We start from the raw sequence: 21,308 nt of genomic DNA on the forward strand, positions 1-21,308 counted from the left end.
GTGGTAGGGCTAACCTGCTCTGTGGGTATAGGGGAGGCTCTAATTCCTGGGGATGGGTGGTAGGGCTGAGCTGCTGTGGGTATAGGGGAGACTCTAATTCCTGGGGATGGGTAGTAGGGCTGAGCTGTACTGTGGTCATAGGGGAGGCTCTTATTCCTGGGGATGGGTGGTAGGGCTGAGCTGCTCTGTGGGTATAGACGATGTGACCAATGTTTACATTTAAACCGCCCTCTGTTGACAAAACACTGTATACGTCATGTTTCGACGAGCAAAAAGACGCGTAGTCATGGTAAGATTACATACACTTTTTAGCTGGCTGCCAAAACACAAAGGTTTTGCCAGGCGGTGTGCGCGCGAACCATGTTATGGTTTTCGAGTGACATCAGAGGTCACATAGTCTATAGGGGAGGCTCTAATTCCTTGGGATGGGTGGTAGGGCTAGGCTGAGGCAGTGTGGCAGTGCATGGACGCTGTCCGTTTACAATCAGGCCTCGAACTTCGTGTTCAAAAGGGCACGGCAATAATTGCCTTGCTTTTTCTAGAGTTTGAAGGGCATCACAGCAATTTTGTAAGTGTAAAAAGGGCACCACGGCAATTTTGTTGAATTTGGGGGGCACCATGGCAAAAACTTAATTTACCAAGACAGGTGAGAAACTACATGAAAGACAAAAGTTGAGGCTAAAACTTTGTGCTTCCTCTCGATGACGAAAATTAATTAGCACTTAAATGCTGTACAAATCATCATCTTTATTTATTTGCTATACGCATGCTTTACGTTACCTAATGATTTTCTGATTCCACGCTGCACTTCGTGATGAAAGTGACACTAACTTCATTTTAAATCACTCTTCGTCGATCGCCCACATCATGGAGGCATCGAGCCGTGCATCAACAAACGCATGTGAGGGACTGTCAAACTTGCTACTAAACACACAGATGGTGCGCCGCCATCTTGTTCATGTGTATGTGTGTTGGCCAACTTCTACTGTACGGGTACCATTGAACGTGCACTTCAACACACACCGTCACGCGTGGACACCGGCGGTTTAATTTTAGGTTTTTTTCAATGCAGTGCAATGCAGTGTGCACTAAGCTGCTACGTAGGTTGCAACGTGGGGACCTGTGAACCGATTTTACTAAAATTAATATCATGATGTTACGGGCACCAACGGTAAGCCAATTTTCTTGTCGATCTTGGGGCCAGGATCTTATGCGTACGTCTTTTATGTGTATAGTGTGACTGTAGTGTTAGCGAAATCAACTCGGGTAGATTTTTTAAATGTTTGACAACAGCGAAAAGATTGTTTTTTCTCGCCTAATTGCGTCTTTCGAAACGAGTCTTTTGACATTTAATATATGCATGTAAATTTTACAATTTAATAAAAGGCAACCGACGGCAGTTGGATAAAAAGGGCACGGCAATATATTGCCGTGAATTGTCGGTAATTTTGAGGGCATCACGGCAATGGCACAGGGCACCGACGGCAATCGCCGTCGGTGCCGTCGGTAATTTCGAGGCCTGTTATTAACATTGCCCTAATGCACTTGACCCCAATAGAGGATTATTTAATAAAAGGGAAAGAAAGCCCGAATTCCGTACAATTATTAATATTGCCCTAATACACTTGACCCCATTAGAGGATTGTTTAAAAAAGGGAAAGAAAGCCCGACCGCGCCTCCGCGCCTCCACCTTCCCCTTCTTCACGATTGCATCATATGCTCGTCTTCCTAAAGACGCCCTCTATCGGCCATTGTCCACACCGCGTCTCCGCGCCTTCGCGCCTCCATCTTCCCCGTCTTCACGATTGCATCAAATGCCCGTCTTCCTAAAAACGCCCTCTATCGGCCATTGCCAACACCGCGACTCCGCGCCTCCACCCTCCCCGTCTTCACGATTGCATCATATGCTCGTCTTCCTAAAGACGCCCTCTATCGGCCATTGTCAACACCGCGACTCCGCGCCTCCACGCTTCCAGCTTCCCCGTCTTCACGATTGCATCAAATGCACGTCTTCCTAAAACGCCCTCTATCGGCTGCTTCACCTACCTCACCACTCACGTCACACTTTGACTCCCTACGACCCTAACATTTTATCTGCTGTATTCATCAATCGCACTCAATACAATCAAGTAGTAAAGAGCTATTTTCTTCCTCCATGCTACGACCAAGTTACTTAAAACGTACGTGACCGCGACTCCGCCTCCGCGGAGGCGCAGATAGAGCTCCGAGTGTACCTGTATTCTATAGTTACTCCAAAGTGACACAAAAACGAAATTGAACTGTGCAAGTCTTCATTGAAAAACAAAAATCAAGTAGACTTTGATGGTTGTAATCTGTTTGTTTGAAAAGATTAATGTGTTATTTGTTGTTTGCATCTTCTTTGTTAAAATGGTTGATCATTATTGCAAACAAGGAGCAAAAATAGTGGACGCCTTTCATCTTTACAACATCTGTGCTTTAAAGCCTCTAATTTTCAAGTAAAAAAAAATTAAATCAAATTAGTTTACTTGTACCAGAGAAATAGTTACCAGAAATGCATTGGAAACCACCAGAGAGAGAGAGCACCTACAGATAGCCAGAGCTTCCAAGGCCCTCTTCATGAAGAGAGGGCCCTCTTGAGGGCCCTGGACCCCGGCCGAGACAGACTTGCGCTGCGGGCTCGTGTTGTGTGCTTCGCACACATTGTTTCTATTTTTTTGTAGTGATTTTAGGTTGTACTCCCACTTTTTTCAGTTTGCACTCCCACTTTCCAAATTCCTGGCTAAGACACTGCAGTTCCACTGTGACCATTCCACATGACGAATTACACGCCGGTCAGTAAAACTAGGACTGGTATGTAAGTAGTCACGTCTCACAGTGGTTAATTTTAAGTAGGAACTTACCAAATGATGCAGACGTGCAGCCGATTCCAGCAAAACAGAAACGAAGGACTTCATCTCTCACAGAATTGGACATCATCTTGATAACAAGTTGATAACTGGCAATATTAAGAAAGACCTCCCCAACAGCAAAAAATCCAGCCAATCTAGAAATCGTCCCTCCCCTCTACTCTGCCGGCCGGCTGCTAGTGTAGTGTGTCACTGCTGTGTGGGCAGCGCATGCAGCGTGTTACGTGTGTTTACCCGAACTTTTGCCCTTTTCGAATATACGGCTTCGGCTTTTGATTCGGCTTCAGGCTCCGTTCTCTCGTCTGAAGCCCTGAGCACGCACAAAAAGCACGCGCAATATTTGTCAAAACAACCGCGGGGCCAAGCTAGCCTTGGCCGAGTCTGGAGCCGAGCCGTGGTTTCGAAAAGGGCCATAAGCAACAACGTTGATTTATTTCACCAATAGAGGGCGCCATTTCGAGTGACCGTGCAGAAAAAAATTGTCCTTTTCTTGATATTACCAAATTTCAACATTTTCTGCAAACTTTTAATTAAATAAAATCCCTCCCATAATTAGCTGTTTGTTTTCAACAAATGAACACAATGTAATTGTTTGAATATTGTTGTTGTTTTGTTACAAACAGTAGCGATCTGTTTTTTATTTGCATTTGCTTTCCAATTCCCAGCCCGAGTCGGTAAAAACTCATATCATACTCCATTAGGTCTAGGACCGAGTTGAATTCGGACCGAGTTGACTTCAGACCGAGTTGGCTTTGGACCAAGATGACCGGTACCCGAGCAAGCTGGGTAGTCGCTGACTGCCGCCAGATGGCTTGGGCGCGAGTAAGCTTCGAGGGTAGGGGTGCACGGTACCGATAGTTATTTTGCTTGGGTGTGTCTTAGTTGGTGGAAATGTGATGAGCTGACTACACCGCCAGGGAATGAGAGTTCAATTTGAGGGTGGGGGAGACTTAAGCAGCATAAATCATCGAGCTGGGATGGCTATATATACTGCCGTCAGGCGTCAATCCGTCTTTAAGTGGGGGGGGGGGGGCATAACATTTACGGCGTGGGGTCCGGGCGCTTTAGGGCCCCGGATTTTTGTTTAGCCCTTAGATGCTCTCTGGTGCAATCTAGTGAATCTGAGGGGTGATGTTCCCCCCTCTCAGATGTTGGAATTTAATGCCTATTTCAAGCGATGGGGCAACTGTCAGAATGGAACAGAACATCTGTAAAATGTGAGCAGCAGTATAGAACCTTTTGGGTTGACAGCATCTTCAAGTGCGGACCTATGAACCAAGTTTTAGGGAGTAAACCTGTCGAAGAGTGAGCTCACGAGTGCCAAACCTTTATGGCATGGGTCCGGGCCCGCTTAAGGGCCCAGCAAAATTTTGCATTCTAGATTCTCTGTGGTGCAATCTTAGGCCAATAAGAGGCATACAGAACGGAACAGAACATCTGTAAAATGTGAGCAGCAGTAGAACCGTTTGGGTTGACAGCATCTTCAAGTGCGGCTCTATGAACCAAGTTTTAGGGGGAAATACTGTCAAATAGTGAGTACGTGGGTGTGAAACCTTTATGGCATGGGTCCGGGCCCGCCTAGGGGCCCGTGAATTTTTTTTATTTTTAGATGCTCTGTGGTGCAATCTTTAGGCCATTTAGCGGCCAAATGGCAAACGAAACAGAACAATGAGCTGTGTGAATATTTGTGTTCCAGTGCTCCACAGTTCCTCAGTGCAATAAAGGTGGTCAAACGACACGGGGAACACTGATACTGTGTCCCCCACCCTTCGAAAATGGGGTTGGGTGGGGTGGGATGGAGTGGGGTACACGTCCCTTCCACTTTTTCAAGGGGGAGGTGCAAATCTGTCAACAATGGAGCATGCGTGTGAGAAGTCTTTACAGCTCGGGGTGCGGGCCCGATTAAGGGCCCGGGAAAATTTTGCATTTTAGACGCTCTGTGATGCAATCTAGGGCCAATTTAGAGAAGGGATATTGTGTCATCCTTTGCCCACAGGATTAATGCCTGTATAGGGACACGGGGTTTCGTCTTACACAGTGCAAAACTTGGGCTTCATGATAAAGGTGGTCAAAAAGGTGGGGGGACATTTGATATTGTGTCACCCACCCTCCAAAAGGTGGGGGGACATGTCCCCCTGTCCCCCCCCCCCCCCCTGATTGACGCCCATGACTGCCGTCGATTTCACCAAACTCTTCCTAACTTAAGATAAATCTTAGGTCTTAGGACGAGTCCCAACCCTGCACTGTAGCATGCAGACCTTAAGATTGATCCTAACTTTTCGTGAATTCAAAGGGTGGCTAGCTAGTGATGCGCATTAACTGGATGAGATAATTCCATGTACAGCCACAGGGATGCCAGCCCCATCAGTTCAATGAGTAGAATTGGCTATTATTATCCACATAAATAAATAACAGCAGACACAAATGCACGTTTATATACATATTTTATTAGTCTTGTTAACACTAAAGATGTCGTAAGATTTTAGTCCTAAGAAATTAATCAGGTTTCTTTGAAATCCATAGATCTGTAGTACTTACAGATCGTTTAAATTCTCTTACCAAGTATCAAGTTTTTATACAGACTCATTAAGATACGTATATTCTTTCCTAGTGAGCGTTTAACCAAGAGTATAGCTTTTCTAAAGGCACTCTCTGAAGATAAATTCTGTATTTCGGCCTTAATAGCTATAAATGCAGTATTTTAGCATTATTGAAAACTATACTTGACAAATAAAAGGCACTGCTCACTTCAACACATTCATTTACATATTTTTTCTTTTTACTTTTAGTGTTTTTGCAAATTATCTCTGGTTTCTACCAAAACAGAATTCCCAAAACAAGAACCTTACAAACACTAAAGAATTTTTAAATAACAAAATTGATGGAATAATTGTTTTCAGGCACTTAATGGACGGTAATGTTTTTCATATACAATTTTTTAAATTTTTTTTAAACAAGTTTACATCTTAAAGTTTGTGTTGAAAATATCTTTAGGCACGAATGAACATCAAAATTAAGCACCAAGTAAAAACAAGTAAGGCCATAACATGTTTTAAAGTAAATTTGTCCTGTTTGAAATAAACAATTCATAAAACCAGACCCCCGTCCATAAGTTTTCCTTGATATATACAAACAAAAACTTCCACGAGATATCAACGGATACAGTTTTGTCTCACTTCTTTTTCTTTCCTTTCTTTCCTTTCTTTCCCTTTTTGCCTTTTCCTTTCTTGCCCTTTCCATCATCTTCATCTCCTCCTTCGGCTGCCTTGGCTCTCTTCTTACCGAGGGGCGTCTTGCCATACCAAGTCTAGAAGAAAAGAGAACAATCATCAGAGATTTGAAAAACTTTGTATATGGGATTTAAAACTTTGTATACTGAAAAATTTCAGCATTATGATAGGAGTAACAAAAGAAGGGCAGGGTGACGAATGAAGACCTAAGAAATAAGTCAAGAGTGCGGGATATTATCAAGACGATCAATTCAAAGAAGTGGAGATGGGCAGGCCACCTAGCAAGGAGGCATGACAACAGGTGGGCATGCAAAACAACCAACTGGACTGTACAAGAAAATAGGGCGACAAAACAGAAGATGGAGAGATGACCTAAGTACATACAGGGGCATTGCTTGGCAACAGCCAGCGCAGAATAGAGTGAGATGGAGAATTGGTGAAGAAGTTTTCCTCCTGCAGTGGAGTGAAACAGGCTTGACGACGATGCTGAATTTTTTTAAAACTAATTCTATGCAGAGTTTCACAACATCTGTAATAATCATAGAATTTATCCTACTGCTGCAGTGTCACTGGAAGAAATATCTTCTCTATTTACAAACATTTTCTTTCTAATAGGTTCTATGACTATAACCAAGTATCAAGTTTATAAGAAATCAAAACAGAGTAAATTTGATATTCAAAGACTATCCATAGTATTTGAGCTTTTGCATTTCTACTACAGTTTTAGTAGAAATTCTCATGCAGTGTGTGATCATTACAATCTCGGTTAGATTTAGAAGTCAAATGCATCAGTTGTACTTTCCCTTGAATAAATTTTGAAAGTCTCTACTTTCATTGCAAAATAAATGTGTAGGAATAGCAATTACACAAATACTGTATGGGGTCACAAGAAACAATCTTGTGATGGGTTGACAGAACGCAACCTGTCCAAGTGATCCATTCCAGAGGGTAGTGGACGGTACCAATAGTCATTTTGCTTGGGTGTGTCTAGTTGGTGGACATGTATTAGCCCTACATAGGACTCTTCCTCTGTACACAGAATGAAAAACTGTTCAACGCTAGGTGAGAGCAGACTTTCTCACCTAGCGTAATACCGGGTAAAATCCATTGTTCATGTAGCTCTGAGCATGTGCAAATCTTCGGACCAATGGATTTACCCGGTAAGTTTGCTGCCCTCTAGCACCCACAAAAGTCTCCCATTGTAGCACAACTTTTAAATGTCATCACATGAATTTAGTAAAAGAGCTGATTTACCTTGAAGGCCTCTTCTTCTTCTTTATAAATTGGATCAATCCGAGCCAGTGGAGGGATAAACTCAGCTGCCGTCAGCGCCCTCTTGTTGAGCTGAGCAATGCGGCGATCGGTCAAGACTTGCTGGCATGATGTTAAGATGTGCTTCTGGGTGTAGCCATCGGTCACCTTGGCCAGAGAGCTGATGTCCATCACATTGGTCAGTATGCCACTGTTCTGGATGATCAGATTACGCCATAACACTGTTGAAAGAGAAATGTGTATACGTAAAAGTTTTGTATCGGTTCTCTAAGCTTAGTGCAAAAATATGCGCAAGTAGAGTCACGTTTGAGGACACTGCAACCATCACACTGAACTTCTCGCCAAACCAATGTCTTAAAGACATTGGACACTATTGGTAGTTGTTAAAGACTAGTCTTCACACTTGGTGTATCTCAACATGCGCATAGAACAACAAACCTGTAAAAACAAATTCTCAATCGGTCTTCAAAGTTGCGAGACATTAATGAATGAAATACACCCTTGTCGCACCATGGTCACACGAAGTTGAGTGTTTTCTGCTTGATTTCGAGACCTCAAATTCTAAATCTGAGGTCTCAAATCAAAATCGTGGAAAGTTACTTCTTTCTCGAAAACTACGTCACTCCAGAGGGTGCCGTTTCTCACAATGTTTTCTACTATCAACCTCAAGAAAGGTTTTATGATAATTTTTAATAATTATTTCGAGTAATTACCAATAGTGTCCACTGCCTTTAAGTCACCTATGTGGACATGATTTAGTGGTAGCCTATACCTTATGAATGTAGGTCAGTCCTTTTCCCTCATTTTCAATGATGTTTTCAAAAACTAACTTTCACCGTCAACCTTGAAAATTTTAGTGTAAACCTGACGGAGTTGTTTCGCTAAACTGAAGTCTAGTTCCAGACTCTAAGCTTTCTGAACTGTAGCTATACTCACAATATCTTGACGCATAGTCTGGTCTCGGGATGAGGATGACTTTCTGGAAGGCACCGGTCAGTCCCTTCATCTCACACTCGTAGGGCGACCTGGACGTCCCCACAAACAACACACGATCTTCTGGTTTCATCAGCTTCAACATCTTGGGGATCTCCTTCTTGAGTCTCTTAGGATCAGTCTGACAAAAAAATTAAGATCGGAGAAATAGAGTAGGTCCAGAAAAATTGAGCTTCTTTCTTTAAAATCAACATAAGATCTCTGCCTGCCTCAAGCCCGGTTCATACTTCCTGTGAATGCGAATGCGATACGATTTTTGATGTCACAAATTTGCATCAAATAATTCGTATCAGTTGACTTGTGCTCAACTCACACAAAACATTTGCTGCGAAAACAGCCCTGTGCATCGCATACACATAATGAAGTATGAACTAACCCCTGGTAGGGATGTTCTGGAGAACAATGCTGATTGGCTCCTGATAGGGACTGGTTTGCGTGCACGCTTTCTTCAAACTTAAAAGCATTGGTATGGCGCTTCAAGTGTATGAAACTTAAGCACACAGTTTTGTTTCAAATTAATCATATTTTAAAAGGTTGACCTAAACAAAAGTGAGAGGGCCATGTTGCTAAAAGATTGTATGCCTCTTTTGCGGGTAACCACGGTTAAACATGCATGTAGAGGGAACCAACCCTATGCCTTATTGAATTAGCAAAACAGGGGTTATGGGTGAGAGGGGCTCGCTGGGATAAAAAAAAGTCTGGCTCCTTCATGAATATATATGCCCTGTATAAGGCTTTGGTAGAGGCTATGATCGGAACACCCAAATATCCTATTATTCAACAGCCTACACCAAGAAAGGCAGCACACGACTGTCATGTTTATTTCATCAATAATTTGGATAAGAAGTACTTAATAGTAAACTTGCGAGTACAACCATGTACAGTATCTCTTTTGAGGGAGTGTTGAATCTGAAAAGAGCCGCAGTGGTATTCTCTGCTCGTCTTCAGGAGAATTGGGATAAGAAAAAGCTTCTCTGCATACCTTATCTGTCTTCGGAACCTTCTTCAGCCATGTCCTCTCTGCATCTCCAATGAATACCACAGATGGTTGTAAGTTCCTCCCAACCTTCATCACCATGTGCATCAACATCTGTAGGCCGCTCTTCCCTGGGTACTTCCCTGCAATGTTTGCTGCCGTCAGGTCAAACAAGTTGGCTCCCGTCTCGGTGCAGATGGCATTGATCAAGCTGCGTTTACCGGTGCCACGGGGACCTGCTAGAAGCATTGACTTGATCAGGGGTGCTTTCTCGTGGACAGCTTGGGAACCTGTGGAAACAAATTATTTAATTTTGTGTTTTATTTTGAGTAATGGAATTGGGTATGACCCAATCACATTTTTTGTCTTCATTTTCTTTATGTTTAGTGTTGAAGTTTGGGGGTTTTTCTGGGCAATAATTCTACAGAGCTTTCATTTTCAAACAGAAAAATTCATGAACTTCAAACTGTATGAGCACCAACCCTGATACAGAAAGGTATATGAAAGTGTGATGTCATCGTGTATCAAATTATAAGTGATATTTCACGGGTCAGCGGGGAATATTTTGCTTGTGCACGTGCGTACTCCATGTTACTAGAGGCATTCTTTGCTTACACAGCTAGCGCGGTAATTTGAAGCTTGCACAATAAGCAGGGAACGGTCAGCAGAAGCGCAGAAATCGGCAGTAAAGGCCAAGTCATACAGGCCCCGAATAACGAGAACAAAAAACGATAACGATAAAGCACGCCCCCAATTGGTCGTATTCTGCGTTGAGCATTTCAACCAATCGAGGGCGTGCATTTTTATTGTTATCAATTTCGTTCTCATTATCGGGGCCTGTGTGACTTGGCCTTAAGCAGAGCTATAAAATTAGTCCATGTTCCTTACCTAATGGTAGGATTCCATAAAGCGTGACAAGATGTCTGACATCTGACAATGAGGGCATCGGCTCGATGTTGTTCTGTCGTAGCGTTGTACCCAGGTAGCTGAATTCACCCAGGTAATCCTTCATTCCAAACTTTGGAGTACGTACAATGATTCCTTCATGAACCAGCTCCTCATATAGAGATTCCATTGTCCTAAAAAAAAGAAAATTGTAAATTACAATGTGTGAACCTACAATTCTTTTATATGATTTGAGGCATTGCATGGTGAGGTATCAATATATATTTGGTTTGTGGTAACACCATGTGTGTATCTACTTGCCAGGTAGAGTTTGTTCTTTAGAAAACTGTCTTTCTATATTCTACTATATTCTACTACTTGTTCAAGAGATTTCTTATTTCTGAAAAGAACTGTTCTGCTTTTAACTACTACCTGGGCGGAAGGTAAAGAAAATCGGCTGGGACTACTGTTTTAGCTTACAGGATTGTTATTAACTGCACTACTGCGGAGTGAGTTCTGAGCTGAATTCATTTGCAGTTAATTTGTTTTCCAAAAAACTATACATCACACATGCAGTTCAGTCCAATCAATAGAAGTAGAACCCAGAATATGCAGCAGCTCTTTATACGGGTGTCTGGCAAAATGATATCACCTGATGTGCATGTATGGACCAATTTTGGCACAAAATTTATTTATTTAGATGGACCAATACTGTGTGCTTTGATACGCACCGTTTAGGGGTGTGACAAAGCGCTATATAAGAACTGAGTATAATTATTATTATTACTATTTATTAACAGAGAAATGCCCAATGCATGTGTCGCTACTTTGCCATTCAACAATATCACAATATAATTTTGCCATACATGATAATCACATAGTACCCTTCAGTCAATTTCACTTTCAGCATTCTCTGGGTATGAATGCTTCATCATCAGTGACATGCCTGCTTCTGGCAAACTCATCTTGATGACCATCATCATTTCCAAAACTGATCTTGAAGTTTAGATTATAACTCACCTGTCCGGAGTGAGATCCTTCTCTTTCTTGCCTTTCTTTCCCTTCTTCCCGCTCTTTTTCCCACTCTTCTTCTTCTTCTTTTTCTTTCCGCTCTTCTTGCCGCTTTTCTTGCCCTTTTTCCCCTTCTTGCCTTTACCCTTGTCCCTGTCAACGGCCTGTAGTGTCATAGAAGAGATGTTTATTTAGGAATTATTTTATTCCTTTAGTTTTCAGGAAATACATACATAGGTGTCCAAATATTCATCTTCTCAGAAATAGGAATGTTATGATTTTTTGCGGCCTGTGATCTACAATAACCCATCTTTCTGAAAGTTTGTATATACTCCGCGCCATGAGTACATTGTTTGGTAGATACATGCGCTCTAATAAGACTTCGATATATTATTATTATTATTAGAAAATCTGGATAATTCCAATTAGATTTGAGCCTTTGGCAGGTATGCACTGTATGCATTGCTAAGCTATTTTATTTTAATTTTTTTTTTTTGGGGGGGGGAAACAAACCGTTCGTTTGTAAAAATCATGACCCGAAAATCCACATTTTAAAACACTATCAAACAATTATATGGCGTGACCCTTCTCACCAAGTAAGTTTTTTTGCTAACAATTATTTTGAGTATACCAATAGTGTCCAGGGGTGGATTTCACAAAGGTAGTCCTAACTTAGGACTAGTCCTAGGCAATGCTAAGTAGGACCAGTCCTACCTCTTAGCATTGCCTAGGACAAGTCCTAAGTTAGGACTACCTTTGTGAAATCCACCCCAGTGCCTTTAACTTTAACTAACGATGTTAAAGGGTCATATATTGGTTGTTGCTAAACATATTGCTGATTTATAGGCCAATTTATCAAGATACAAGGAAGACGAAAACGTACCAGTTTAAGATTCTTGAGTTCCTGTCTCATCAGCTCATCCACTTGAGTCCTTATCTCTACCTCTACCTCCACTCTCTTCTCTTCTTTGATTAACTCTGAGTCGTGCTTCTGACTGAAGTTATGCTCCTCATTACGCTCCTTCCAAACAGCTGAAAATATCGTGAGAAAAAACAAATGGAGATATTTAGAGGTGTCATTGCGGAGTGTTTGTAAGAGCATCGAATTCAAGTTCTGGTGGTTAAGTCATCGGGGTGTGGGTTTGAATCCCTGGCATGGCACTTTTGTCCATGAGTAAGATGTTTTACTTAAATTGCTTCTCTTCACCCAGGGGTATAAATGGGTACATGCGAGGGTAGAGGTTGATATTGAAAGCCACTAGACTATGTGGCAGCTCTGGGCTGTTTACTCCCCAGGGAGCTGAGAAAGATTAAAGGAATGGTATTGGCCCAATGACCAGGGCCCAATTTCATAGAGCTGCTTAAGCAAAGAATTCATTGCTAAATAAAATCAGATTACAGGCCAAGACTCCACTCAATTGTTATGCTAAGTAAACAACAGCTAAATACTAGTCATAAGCAATGTATATGGCATAAAATTTTGGCCAGTAACATGTGTAAAATAAGCGAGCTATTTTCATGCTTAAGCAAATTTTTTGCTTAAGCAGCTCTATGAAATTGGCCCCAGGGCCCAATTTCACAGAGCTGCTAAGCACACAAATTTGGTTAGCATGACATTTCTTCCATGAAAAAAACAGGATTACCAACCAAATTTCCACGTGATTTTCACGATATTAAGCAAACAACAGCTGAATACCAGTAACAAGCAATATGCAACAAATGAAAATTTGGTTGGTAATCCTGTTTTTATCAAGCAAATTTTTGTGCTTAGCAGCTCTATGAAATTGGGCCCAGGGCGCTAATGTAAAACCCATTGAGCCTTTTTGTGAAATGCGCTCTTTAAGAACTAGTTTTTTATTAGCTGTCGGTCATCTTCAACCTATAATACAGTTTACATGGCAGTCTCCAGGCAGCACTTACTGCAGATAGTTTTCAATTAAATAAGAGAAGGGTAACTAAAGTCACAAGGTCAACTCACTGTCGTAATCCTTGGTTGAATCCGTGACGGTGCCAAGAAAGTTAGATGGTTGAAGCTTGAATCCCTCTTCTTCTTCCTGAAAAAAAACCACACAAATAATTTGAATTATTACATAAAACAGCATTGGTCAAAAACACTGAATGGAAAACAAAAAGGTTTCACTCAATAGAAAACTGCAAATAACAAGGTCTAAGTGGTTTGGATTTTTACCCCTACATTAATATGCATCAGAACTGTATTGCCCCCTTGCATGCACGTCACACGTGGCGACTGTGCCACTCTCACCGTTTTGGTGGGCAATAGGTTTACGTGTAAATGCTGCATCACCTAAAAATGGCACTTCACTGAATAACGCAGTGATATTGCCCACCAAAACGGCGCATCCAAGATTATTCTTATGATGATGTCAAGTGAATTGGGTCAATACCTGGTGATGAAAAGTGTTTAATCAGACTCAAATACCAACATTTTAACATCACTTGTTTTTGTATAAAATATTACACAGTGGTTTTACTATTCAATTGAAAAAACACAAGACTGTTGGACTTGCCTAGTCATAAGTTGCCAGGCCCAGCACCAAACTGGGGTGCGTTCCACTCGCGCAAACGTATCACAATGTGCGCACTTTGTTTTTGCTGTATGTAGTCCTCGTCTGTACATCATGACATCAACTAATTAACTTCGTTATTTCATCCATCGAAAATACATTGTAATTGTGTTTCTGACATCAAAATAATACCCTATGCTTGTCCACCATTTTAAAAAGTATGTTCGAGTAAGGTTGCCAACATTTGCCAACGCTGGCGGCGTACAACTCAGTCCACTGGAAATTGTTGGCAAATGTGCGCAAACATTTGCAACTGTGGTCCAGTGTAAAATTGGAGCCCTATAATCTTTCTTTCTTTGTTTGTCAACTCTTACCTCATCATCTCCTCCTTTACCCTTCTTTCCTTTCTTCCCTTTCTTGTCTTTCTTCTTGTCCTTTTTCTTGTCTTTCTTATCTTTCTTTCCTTTCTTTCCTTTGCCTTTGTCATCTTCTTTGTCTCTCAATTCAGCCTCAACCTAAAAAGGACAACAATTTATGATCGATATGAAGAGAATTAGGTCTGATCATTGGAAAAAAACTTTGATTCATTATAATAAGTTTCCTTAGAACATAAGCCTTTTTTGAAACCTCGACCTCGGCTTTGGATTCGACTTCAGGCTCCATCAACTCGTCTGAGGCCCTGAGCGCGTACGAACACGCATAATTGTCACAACAGCCAATCTAGCCTGAGTTGAATCCAAAGCAAAAGCTGTGGTTGTGAATAGGGCCAAAAGGGCTGTAAGATAGACAATTGCTTTGCCAGAAAGGTTTTAACTGGTCCCACGAAATAGTTACATACATACAAAATGTTTTATATACCGCCATTTCATCAAGCCCACAGCGGTTTGTGATGAAACAGAGAAACAAATAAACGATGAGACAAAATGCAAGTTAAATCAAACAGCAAAACAATCATTGTGGGAACAGGTGTGATTTCAGATGCTTCTTGAAAATATGAAGTGAATTTGCAGAGCGCAGAGATAGGGGGAGACTATTCCAAAGTTTAGGAGCGGCAAAAGAGAAGGATTTTTCAGCAGCTGAAGCAAGAGATCTGTGATTTATTTTGTATTCTACAAGACGGGTAGTGTAGTTTGATGACCGCAAGTCGACTCTTCCTGTTGAATGTTGTTTCCCTTGAACCTGAGCATGGTCTAGTTTGATCTCATGACACAGTTGTATGCTCTCTTCCCTAAAACCAGAGATAGGCTAGTTTGATGATGTGCTTCTTGAAAACTGGAGGATTAAATGCACCATCTCTTTGAATGACATTGCAAGTGTATGGGCAATTTGCAATACAGTTCTCCCTCTAACGCTTGCCCAAAAGTGGCCATTTTCTTAGTGTCTCTTAAAAAAAGTTCAACAGTTTGATCCCAACACAGCACCCATCCCATGCCCTTAAATGTTTGTTCGTGGTTGGCAAAGTAGCAAGGCCAAAGTTTTCTGCCCTCACAGCATCAAGCCTGGGCCCAATTTCATAAAGCCCAATTTCATATTAGCATGAAATTTCTTCCTTGATAAAAACAGGATTACCAACCAAATTGCTACGTGATTTTCAGAAAGCAAACAACAGCTGAATACCAGTATCAAGCAATATGCAACAAATGGAAATTTGGTTGGTAATCCAGTTTTTATTAAGGAAGAAATTTTATGCTAAGCATATTTTAGTGCTTACAGGCTTTATGAAATTGGGCCCTGTGGTTCATACTTCCTGCGAATGCACAATAATGTTTAGGTAATAATGGGTACGCGCTGTTTTTTCCTATTGGGACACAAGAAAATTTGCTTAGCATAAAGCATCCTCAAGAAATATGAACAGGACTGCATTTTTTAGGCTGGTGACTACAATTTCAGACAGCCTAAAGTGCATGCCCACATTTAAAACTTGACTCGGATTTCTTGCAGAGTTGTGAGTGTAATTTTGCTGGGGTAAGCTGTAGAGGACACACATTATTACTGATACTGTGTGACATTGTCTCTCACCTCAGCTGGGTCTTTCTCCTTAAAGATGGCTGCTGAGCCACCTTCATCCTCAGCCGGGTAGTCTGGGAACTTGCCTGTTGCATCTCTGAAAGAAAAAGGATACGGAGAGAACTGAAATATCAAGCGTGATATACGTCTGATTTGACATAGGGGATGATCTTCAAGTGATGTGCTACACATGGTGTACATTATAACACCCCCATAAAGATTCTGCCTTTGGATTGGTTTAGAGCCCATCAGATGTCTTAGTTTTACTATTGACCCATTACACCTGACGTCATCAGCAGAAAAATCTTGAATGCGCCATACTGGTGGGAAATTTCACTGTGTTTTTATATATAACTCTGTGCTGTGCGTTATACAGTGAACTGCACATTTTAGGCGACGCGGCGTTAATACACGTAAACCTAACTGCCAACCAATACGGTGAGCGTGGCATCAGTTGTCGCGTGTGACGCGCGTGCAAGGGGTCAATACGCAACAATCAATGTACTATTTACATGTAGAGACCAATATTTTATAGCACCTAGTGTACTATACCCAGTCTATACCCAAGTCTAGATACTTGGTATCTAGACATCTAGGCACAACTATGTTTGCGGTGTTTAAATCAAATATTGACTGCTTTTACTCGTGCTATGGTTGAAACTTCGACTCCCTCGATGATCCGCGGACCGGTCTATTTTCCCTAGGCTTCTCCTTTGGAAAACCGAACACACCAAGGATCATCACCTCGGGAGTCGTCGTTTCAACCCTAGCATTTGAAGCAGTCAATATAATGTTTACTAGTCTTGCATGATTTGGGAATCAGTTGTTGCCCACATTTAAGACTCGGACACTGTAGACTTGGATTTCTGAACTCAGCCTTGGACATGAAGGTTGAAGACTCTAAAAGACCTCTTACATAACACAAAAGGCCACATGGTTGCTGATGTCTGGCGTGTCTGGCGGTCAAGTAGGAAAGAGAAAGAATAGCCAACGTCCAATAATTTGCCTCCTTTGCCTTCAGTGAGTCAGTGTTTAGCCTCATTGAGGGCGCATTTTGGTCTCAAAGGGGGCGCTTTTTGAAAGTGTGACATCAATTTTGTCTTATGTTAATTTCCATTACTGTGTATTTCTTATAGTTTGAACCTAATGCATTGACAAACTTTGCATTGAAATGTGAAATGTAAGGATAGCAATGAAATAAATGTATGGTGATGACGATGACGATATGCAAAGGGGTCTATTCATCAAGGCTTGTGTACACTATTAGGTTTATCATTATTACCTGCATTCCAAGAACCACTGACGGATCTGGTCTTGCATATTCTCCTTCATGTCTGGTCCTTCAACTTCTCTAAGCTTGTCTTTAATGGTGACCAATGCCTGTTGGAACTCACGCTCATGCTCGGTCTGTGTCACCCTACGATTGCCCTCAGTGCGGTCTGCAAGGACGGTCGGTGCCAACTTCGGATTGCTTGGAGGTGGTGGGGGGTTCTATCAGTTTGACAACAACAACAATTATTTAAAAAAGATTCAAATTAATGGTACTGATCAAAACAAAGAAATAAATCTCAGAATTGGAAGAGTAATCCCTTGACTTTTGAAAATGCTTTTGTGTGTGTGTATTGATTTAATTGTTAATTTTTATATTTTTTACTTCGTTAAAACTTTGCAACTTTTAATGGTGTCAAGCTTTTGGTTGTTTTTTTATTCAAATAAAATAAGATAAAATAAAATGAACCATTAATGATAATAACAATTGATTGAACATAATAGACTTACCATTCCTATAAACATCAATTCTTCCTCTCGTTCACGACGCACTCTCTTCCTTATGGCACAGCCTTTCCAAACCTATTCAGAAAATATGTTTAACAAAAGTCACTTTCAAGATTGATCAAGTCACTTGAAAAAAAGGATGAAATCTTAGCTTGAGTTTTGTTTCAAAATTGTGCACCCAGGTGCGTACCTGCCTGCACACAGTTCAAATTATCATGACATAAAGAATTAAAAGTTGTTGTTGTGAGCTGTGAGTCTGAAATGAAGACATCGACTCCTGAAGGATATCAGTCAAACACCAAGATGGTCCCTACCTTCTGTATTCTAACAGCTGCCACATCAGCATCGACAGTTGGTGCCCCGCGATTTGCGGCCATTCTTTCTCGCTCTTCCTGAAGACGAATTTCACGCATGAACTTTGCCCTCAGTCGACCTTGCCGTGCCCTCTCATGCACCTGTAAAAAAAAAGTCATATGAGAAAATATTATGAGAAAAGTTTTTTTCGGAACTCAGTGTATTTTTCAAGCGTTCATGTTTGCTAAGTGGTTTCTGTTTTCCATCTCTGTGGACTGTGGTTTGAAACCCAGACCAGAGCCTTCCATATATGGATTGGGGCTTAGTCCCTTCCTGATTGCATACTCTTTTACGATTTGGGGTTTTCCTCTCACATCTAAAAACCTACATTTCTTCACACCCCCTCTCCACAGGTATCTTCAGGCCTACACTATGCCTTTGAGGGTTTTGTGGTTTCATAACCAGAAATATACAACGTTTACCAAGTATTACAAAACTAGACACAGTGGTCAAGTGGTTAGCCTATGCAATCTCAAGGGTGTAGGTTTGAAACTAGCTAAGGTAACTGTTGATTTCACAATGATTTGAATTTTAAGTAAAATTGTCTAGTTACAGAATCACAAAATTGGTTTTAGCCATTCATAATCACATACATTAAACCAATGTTTGTATGAGAGAGACTGGCTGTTGCCAGCTTGTTATTTATATCTCCCAGTGTGAGCTTTGTAAGCAAACAAATAATCTAGAGTCTCTACTTGAAAGATAAGATTACCTGGATGAGTCTCGCTGCTTCGTCAGTTGTCATGGTAACCTCTTCTGTCTTCTCATCCGGAGGACCCATCTTAGCCAAGATCTGCCCAAGAAGCTTCTCACGCTCCTGGAGGATCTTAGCTCGTTCATTTATGAAGTACTTTGGTATGGGTACTTCAATGTCATTCTAGGGAAACAAGCAATATCCAATTCTCGGTTTAACCACATGTTTATTTCCCTCCGATTCGAAATACAGCTTAGGCCCTGCGAGTTAGGCACATCAAAAGAGAAGGGGGCTTGTCCCAGTGTTTATAAGGAAACCAGTCAACTCTGAGATAGTTAAAGGCAGTGGACACTATTGGTATTTACTCAAAATAAAAATTGACATAAAACCTTCTGTGGCAACGAGTAATGGGGAGAGGTTGATTGTATAAAACATTGTGAGAAACGGCTCCCTCTGAAGTAACATAGTTTTCGAGAAAAAAGGTAATTTTCCACGAATTTGATTTTGAGACCTCAAGTTTACAATTTGATGTCTCTAAATCAACCATCTGAAAGCACACAACTTCGTGTGACAAGGGTGTTTTTTTCTTTCATAGCTATCTCGCAACTCCGACGTCCAATCAAGCTCAAAATTTCACAGGTTAGTTATTTTATGCATATGTTGAGATACACCAAGTGAAAAGACTGGTCTTTGACAATTACCAATAGTGTCCAACGTCTTCAAGACAGGGCTTCTATTGTACAACTCTTGCAGAGACTCTCTCCCGAGAAAGCCAAAGCTTCCGTAAAAGAGTCTACAGAGAGTTAAAACATTTTCCCCCAGAACCTTTCATGAAAGAAAGTAAAGGGCCTTCATACTATTTGTTGAATAGAAGGAACGAAATTTGTAGATATTGGTAACAAACTTTTAAATATCCATTCAAATAGTTAAACATGTTTCTAAATTCTTTTGAGCATAAATAGGAAAAACAACTGTCAAATAAAGTATAAAATTCGGTTAATCTATGAACATTTATTTTAATTTAAACTCAAGTGAAGAGAATTGTTTCTTTTCACAAAAGCAGGGTCTTTACTAAATAAAAATACATGTTTTTCAATACTCACAGGTGTCAGTTTGAGGTCAGACAAAATATCATCGAAATAATGAAATTCTGAAAACTCCAGGAGGACCATCTCGTTCTTAAGTTCCAAAACTCGGCCCATGACCCCGTCCAAGACATGGTGGAGAACCCGTCTCTTCTGCGGATGAACGACCTGATCATAGCACTGCTCCAAACGACGAAAGATCTGTAGATACTTGATGTAGAGGGTGGCGATGTTCTGGAAGGCTGTCAGTCGATCCTTTTCTGGCTTAACGGGTTCTGTAGGAATCTCTTGGGTGAGGAGGTCGGTGAGACTCTCTTGAGCTTGACCCCATTGACGTTGATAAAACCTGTGTGTGACGAGGGAAATGATACATCATTTGATATACACATGTGTGTACGGAGACTTTGAAAACAAGTAATAGGACTGCCAACATGTCTTGTTCACTTTCTAGAATAATTACTTGTTATTAGAATTATCCTTGTTTCAGTAGACTATTCAAATTATTACACAAAACTGTGTTCGAGCTTGTATTTGTAAGTTATTGTACTGAGTTTTGTGAGAGAGTTTGGATGTCATGTTGGTTGGGACAACCAAACCCTCCATCCTCCCGACAGTCTGCGACTGTCCGGCAGGAGGATGGAGGGTTTCAATTATTGTAACCACATTTATTGACATTATTGACAACTTACTTTTCTGCAATACAATGAACAATAACGAAATGCAGCTAAACCTGACATGAACATACATGATCGATGATCATGGTCTGGTGACCGTTTATGAAGAAATGAGCGGACTAACTGAGTGACTGAGTCAGCAATTACAATTTAAAGTTAAACAGCATATATTAAGAAAAAGAAACATGAGTTGTCAGTTGTTGTTTTACTTTTACTTTTACATTACATACAGTCTTATTTCTTTACCTAACTCATTGATTTGAGGTGTATTGTTGGTTTGCCATTTTATTTATGTAGCTAGGTACTCAGTAGGCCTAACTGCTAATGCTAACTGTGCTGTGCTAACTCAGCATGCTCAGGACAGCCTCATCACATCAGGTGTTTACGTTATGAAATTTGCGTTTTCAGTTTTAAACAAATAAATAAAACGTAACCACTTGACTTACCCGTGCGACATTGTGATTTTGTTTTATTCACAAGTAGATGAAATACAACATGTCAATGAACTTCCTTGTTATGTGTGCACATAGTTTGCCTCCTTGTTTTACTTTCGCTGGATGGATCCACAAAACTCCGTCCTTTTTCTTCACACGTCGGGTCTTTTGTTACTATGGTGAGGTTGTTTACTTCGCCGACTGGCTCTGCCAAGAGAGGGTGCTACAACATTGTTGACCGCCCTCTGTTGACAACACAGGGTGATGATAATTCCAAAACAACTCAATGATTCCCGATGACCTGAGTGATAGGTGATGTTCATTATTTTTACGTACAATTGTTTTCGTGGACGAGAATCCTAGCGATTGCCGGAAGACTTACCTGGCCAGAAACCATCTTTGAAAAAAAATCCTAACATTTTTGTTGACAAAAAAGGTTCCCTTACGATTGTGTCCACAGCCAGAACTGAGCACTTATAGTCATAATTTGGCACTTTCATGGTT

The 21,308-nt window shown here is 41.0% G+C and overlaps 2 protein-coding genes across 3 annotated transcripts in view; both read right to left on the bottom strand.

Annotated features, from left to right (window-relative positions):
- LOC139934123 (mitochondrial substrate carrier family protein ucpB-like) overlaps positions 1–3,097 on the bottom strand; it is a 62,183-nt gene extending 59,086 nt beyond the window's left edge. For both annotated transcript variants that reach the window (XR_011785696.1, XM_071928414.1), the window contains exon 1: positions 2,883–3,097. Coding sequence is in view for 1 of the 2 variants with exons in the window: in XM_071928414.1 (XP_071784515.1) it covers positions 2,883–2,958 (76 nt within the window). In the remaining variant the exon portion in view is untranslated. The remainder of the gene's footprint in view (positions 1–2,882) is intronic.
- Positions 3,098–5,315: 2,218 nt separating this feature from the next.
- On the bottom strand, positions 5,316–20,990 carry LOC139933831 (dynein regulatory complex protein 11-like). Its single transcript, XM_071928049.1, has 16 exons — positions 20,817–20,990; positions 19,715–20,042; positions 18,630–18,794; positions 17,878–18,018; positions 17,567–17,638; positions 17,070–17,278; positions 15,800–15,884; positions 14,155–14,295; positions 13,234–13,309; positions 12,139–12,287; positions 11,265–11,419; positions 10,248–10,438; positions 9,366–9,649; positions 8,327–8,504; positions 7,373–7,611; positions 5,316–6,195 (listed from the first exon to the last, which is right to left on the bottom strand). Exons 1-16 carry the CDS (start codon positions 20,825–20,827, stop codon positions 6,061–6,063), a joined length of 2,559 nt encoding a protein of 852 aa, XP_071784150.1. The 5' UTR covers positions 20,828–20,990; the 3' UTR covers positions 5,316–6,060.
- Between the last annotated feature and the right edge of the window lie 318 nt (positions 20,991–21,308).

This window comes from Asterias amurensis, chromosome 2, assembly GCF_032118995.1.
Source record: "Asterias amurensis chromosome 2, ASM3211899v1".
Lineage (NCBI taxonomy): Eukaryota > Metazoa > Echinodermata > Asteroidea > Forcipulatida > Asteriidae > Asterias > Asterias amurensis.

Bases quoted from the DNA above. Each gene is read 5' to 3' on its own strand.
- LOC139933831 (XM_071928049.1), bottom strand. The intron at 11,420-12,138 runs GTACGTTTTCGT...ATGACACTACAG, and splicing joins AACTCAAGAATCTTAAACTG to GCCGTTGACAGGGACAAGGG. The intron at 8,505-9,365 runs GTATGCAGAGAA...TTTTTTTGTCAG, and splicing joins AGGTTCCGAAGACAGATAAG to ACTGATCCTAAGAGACTCAA.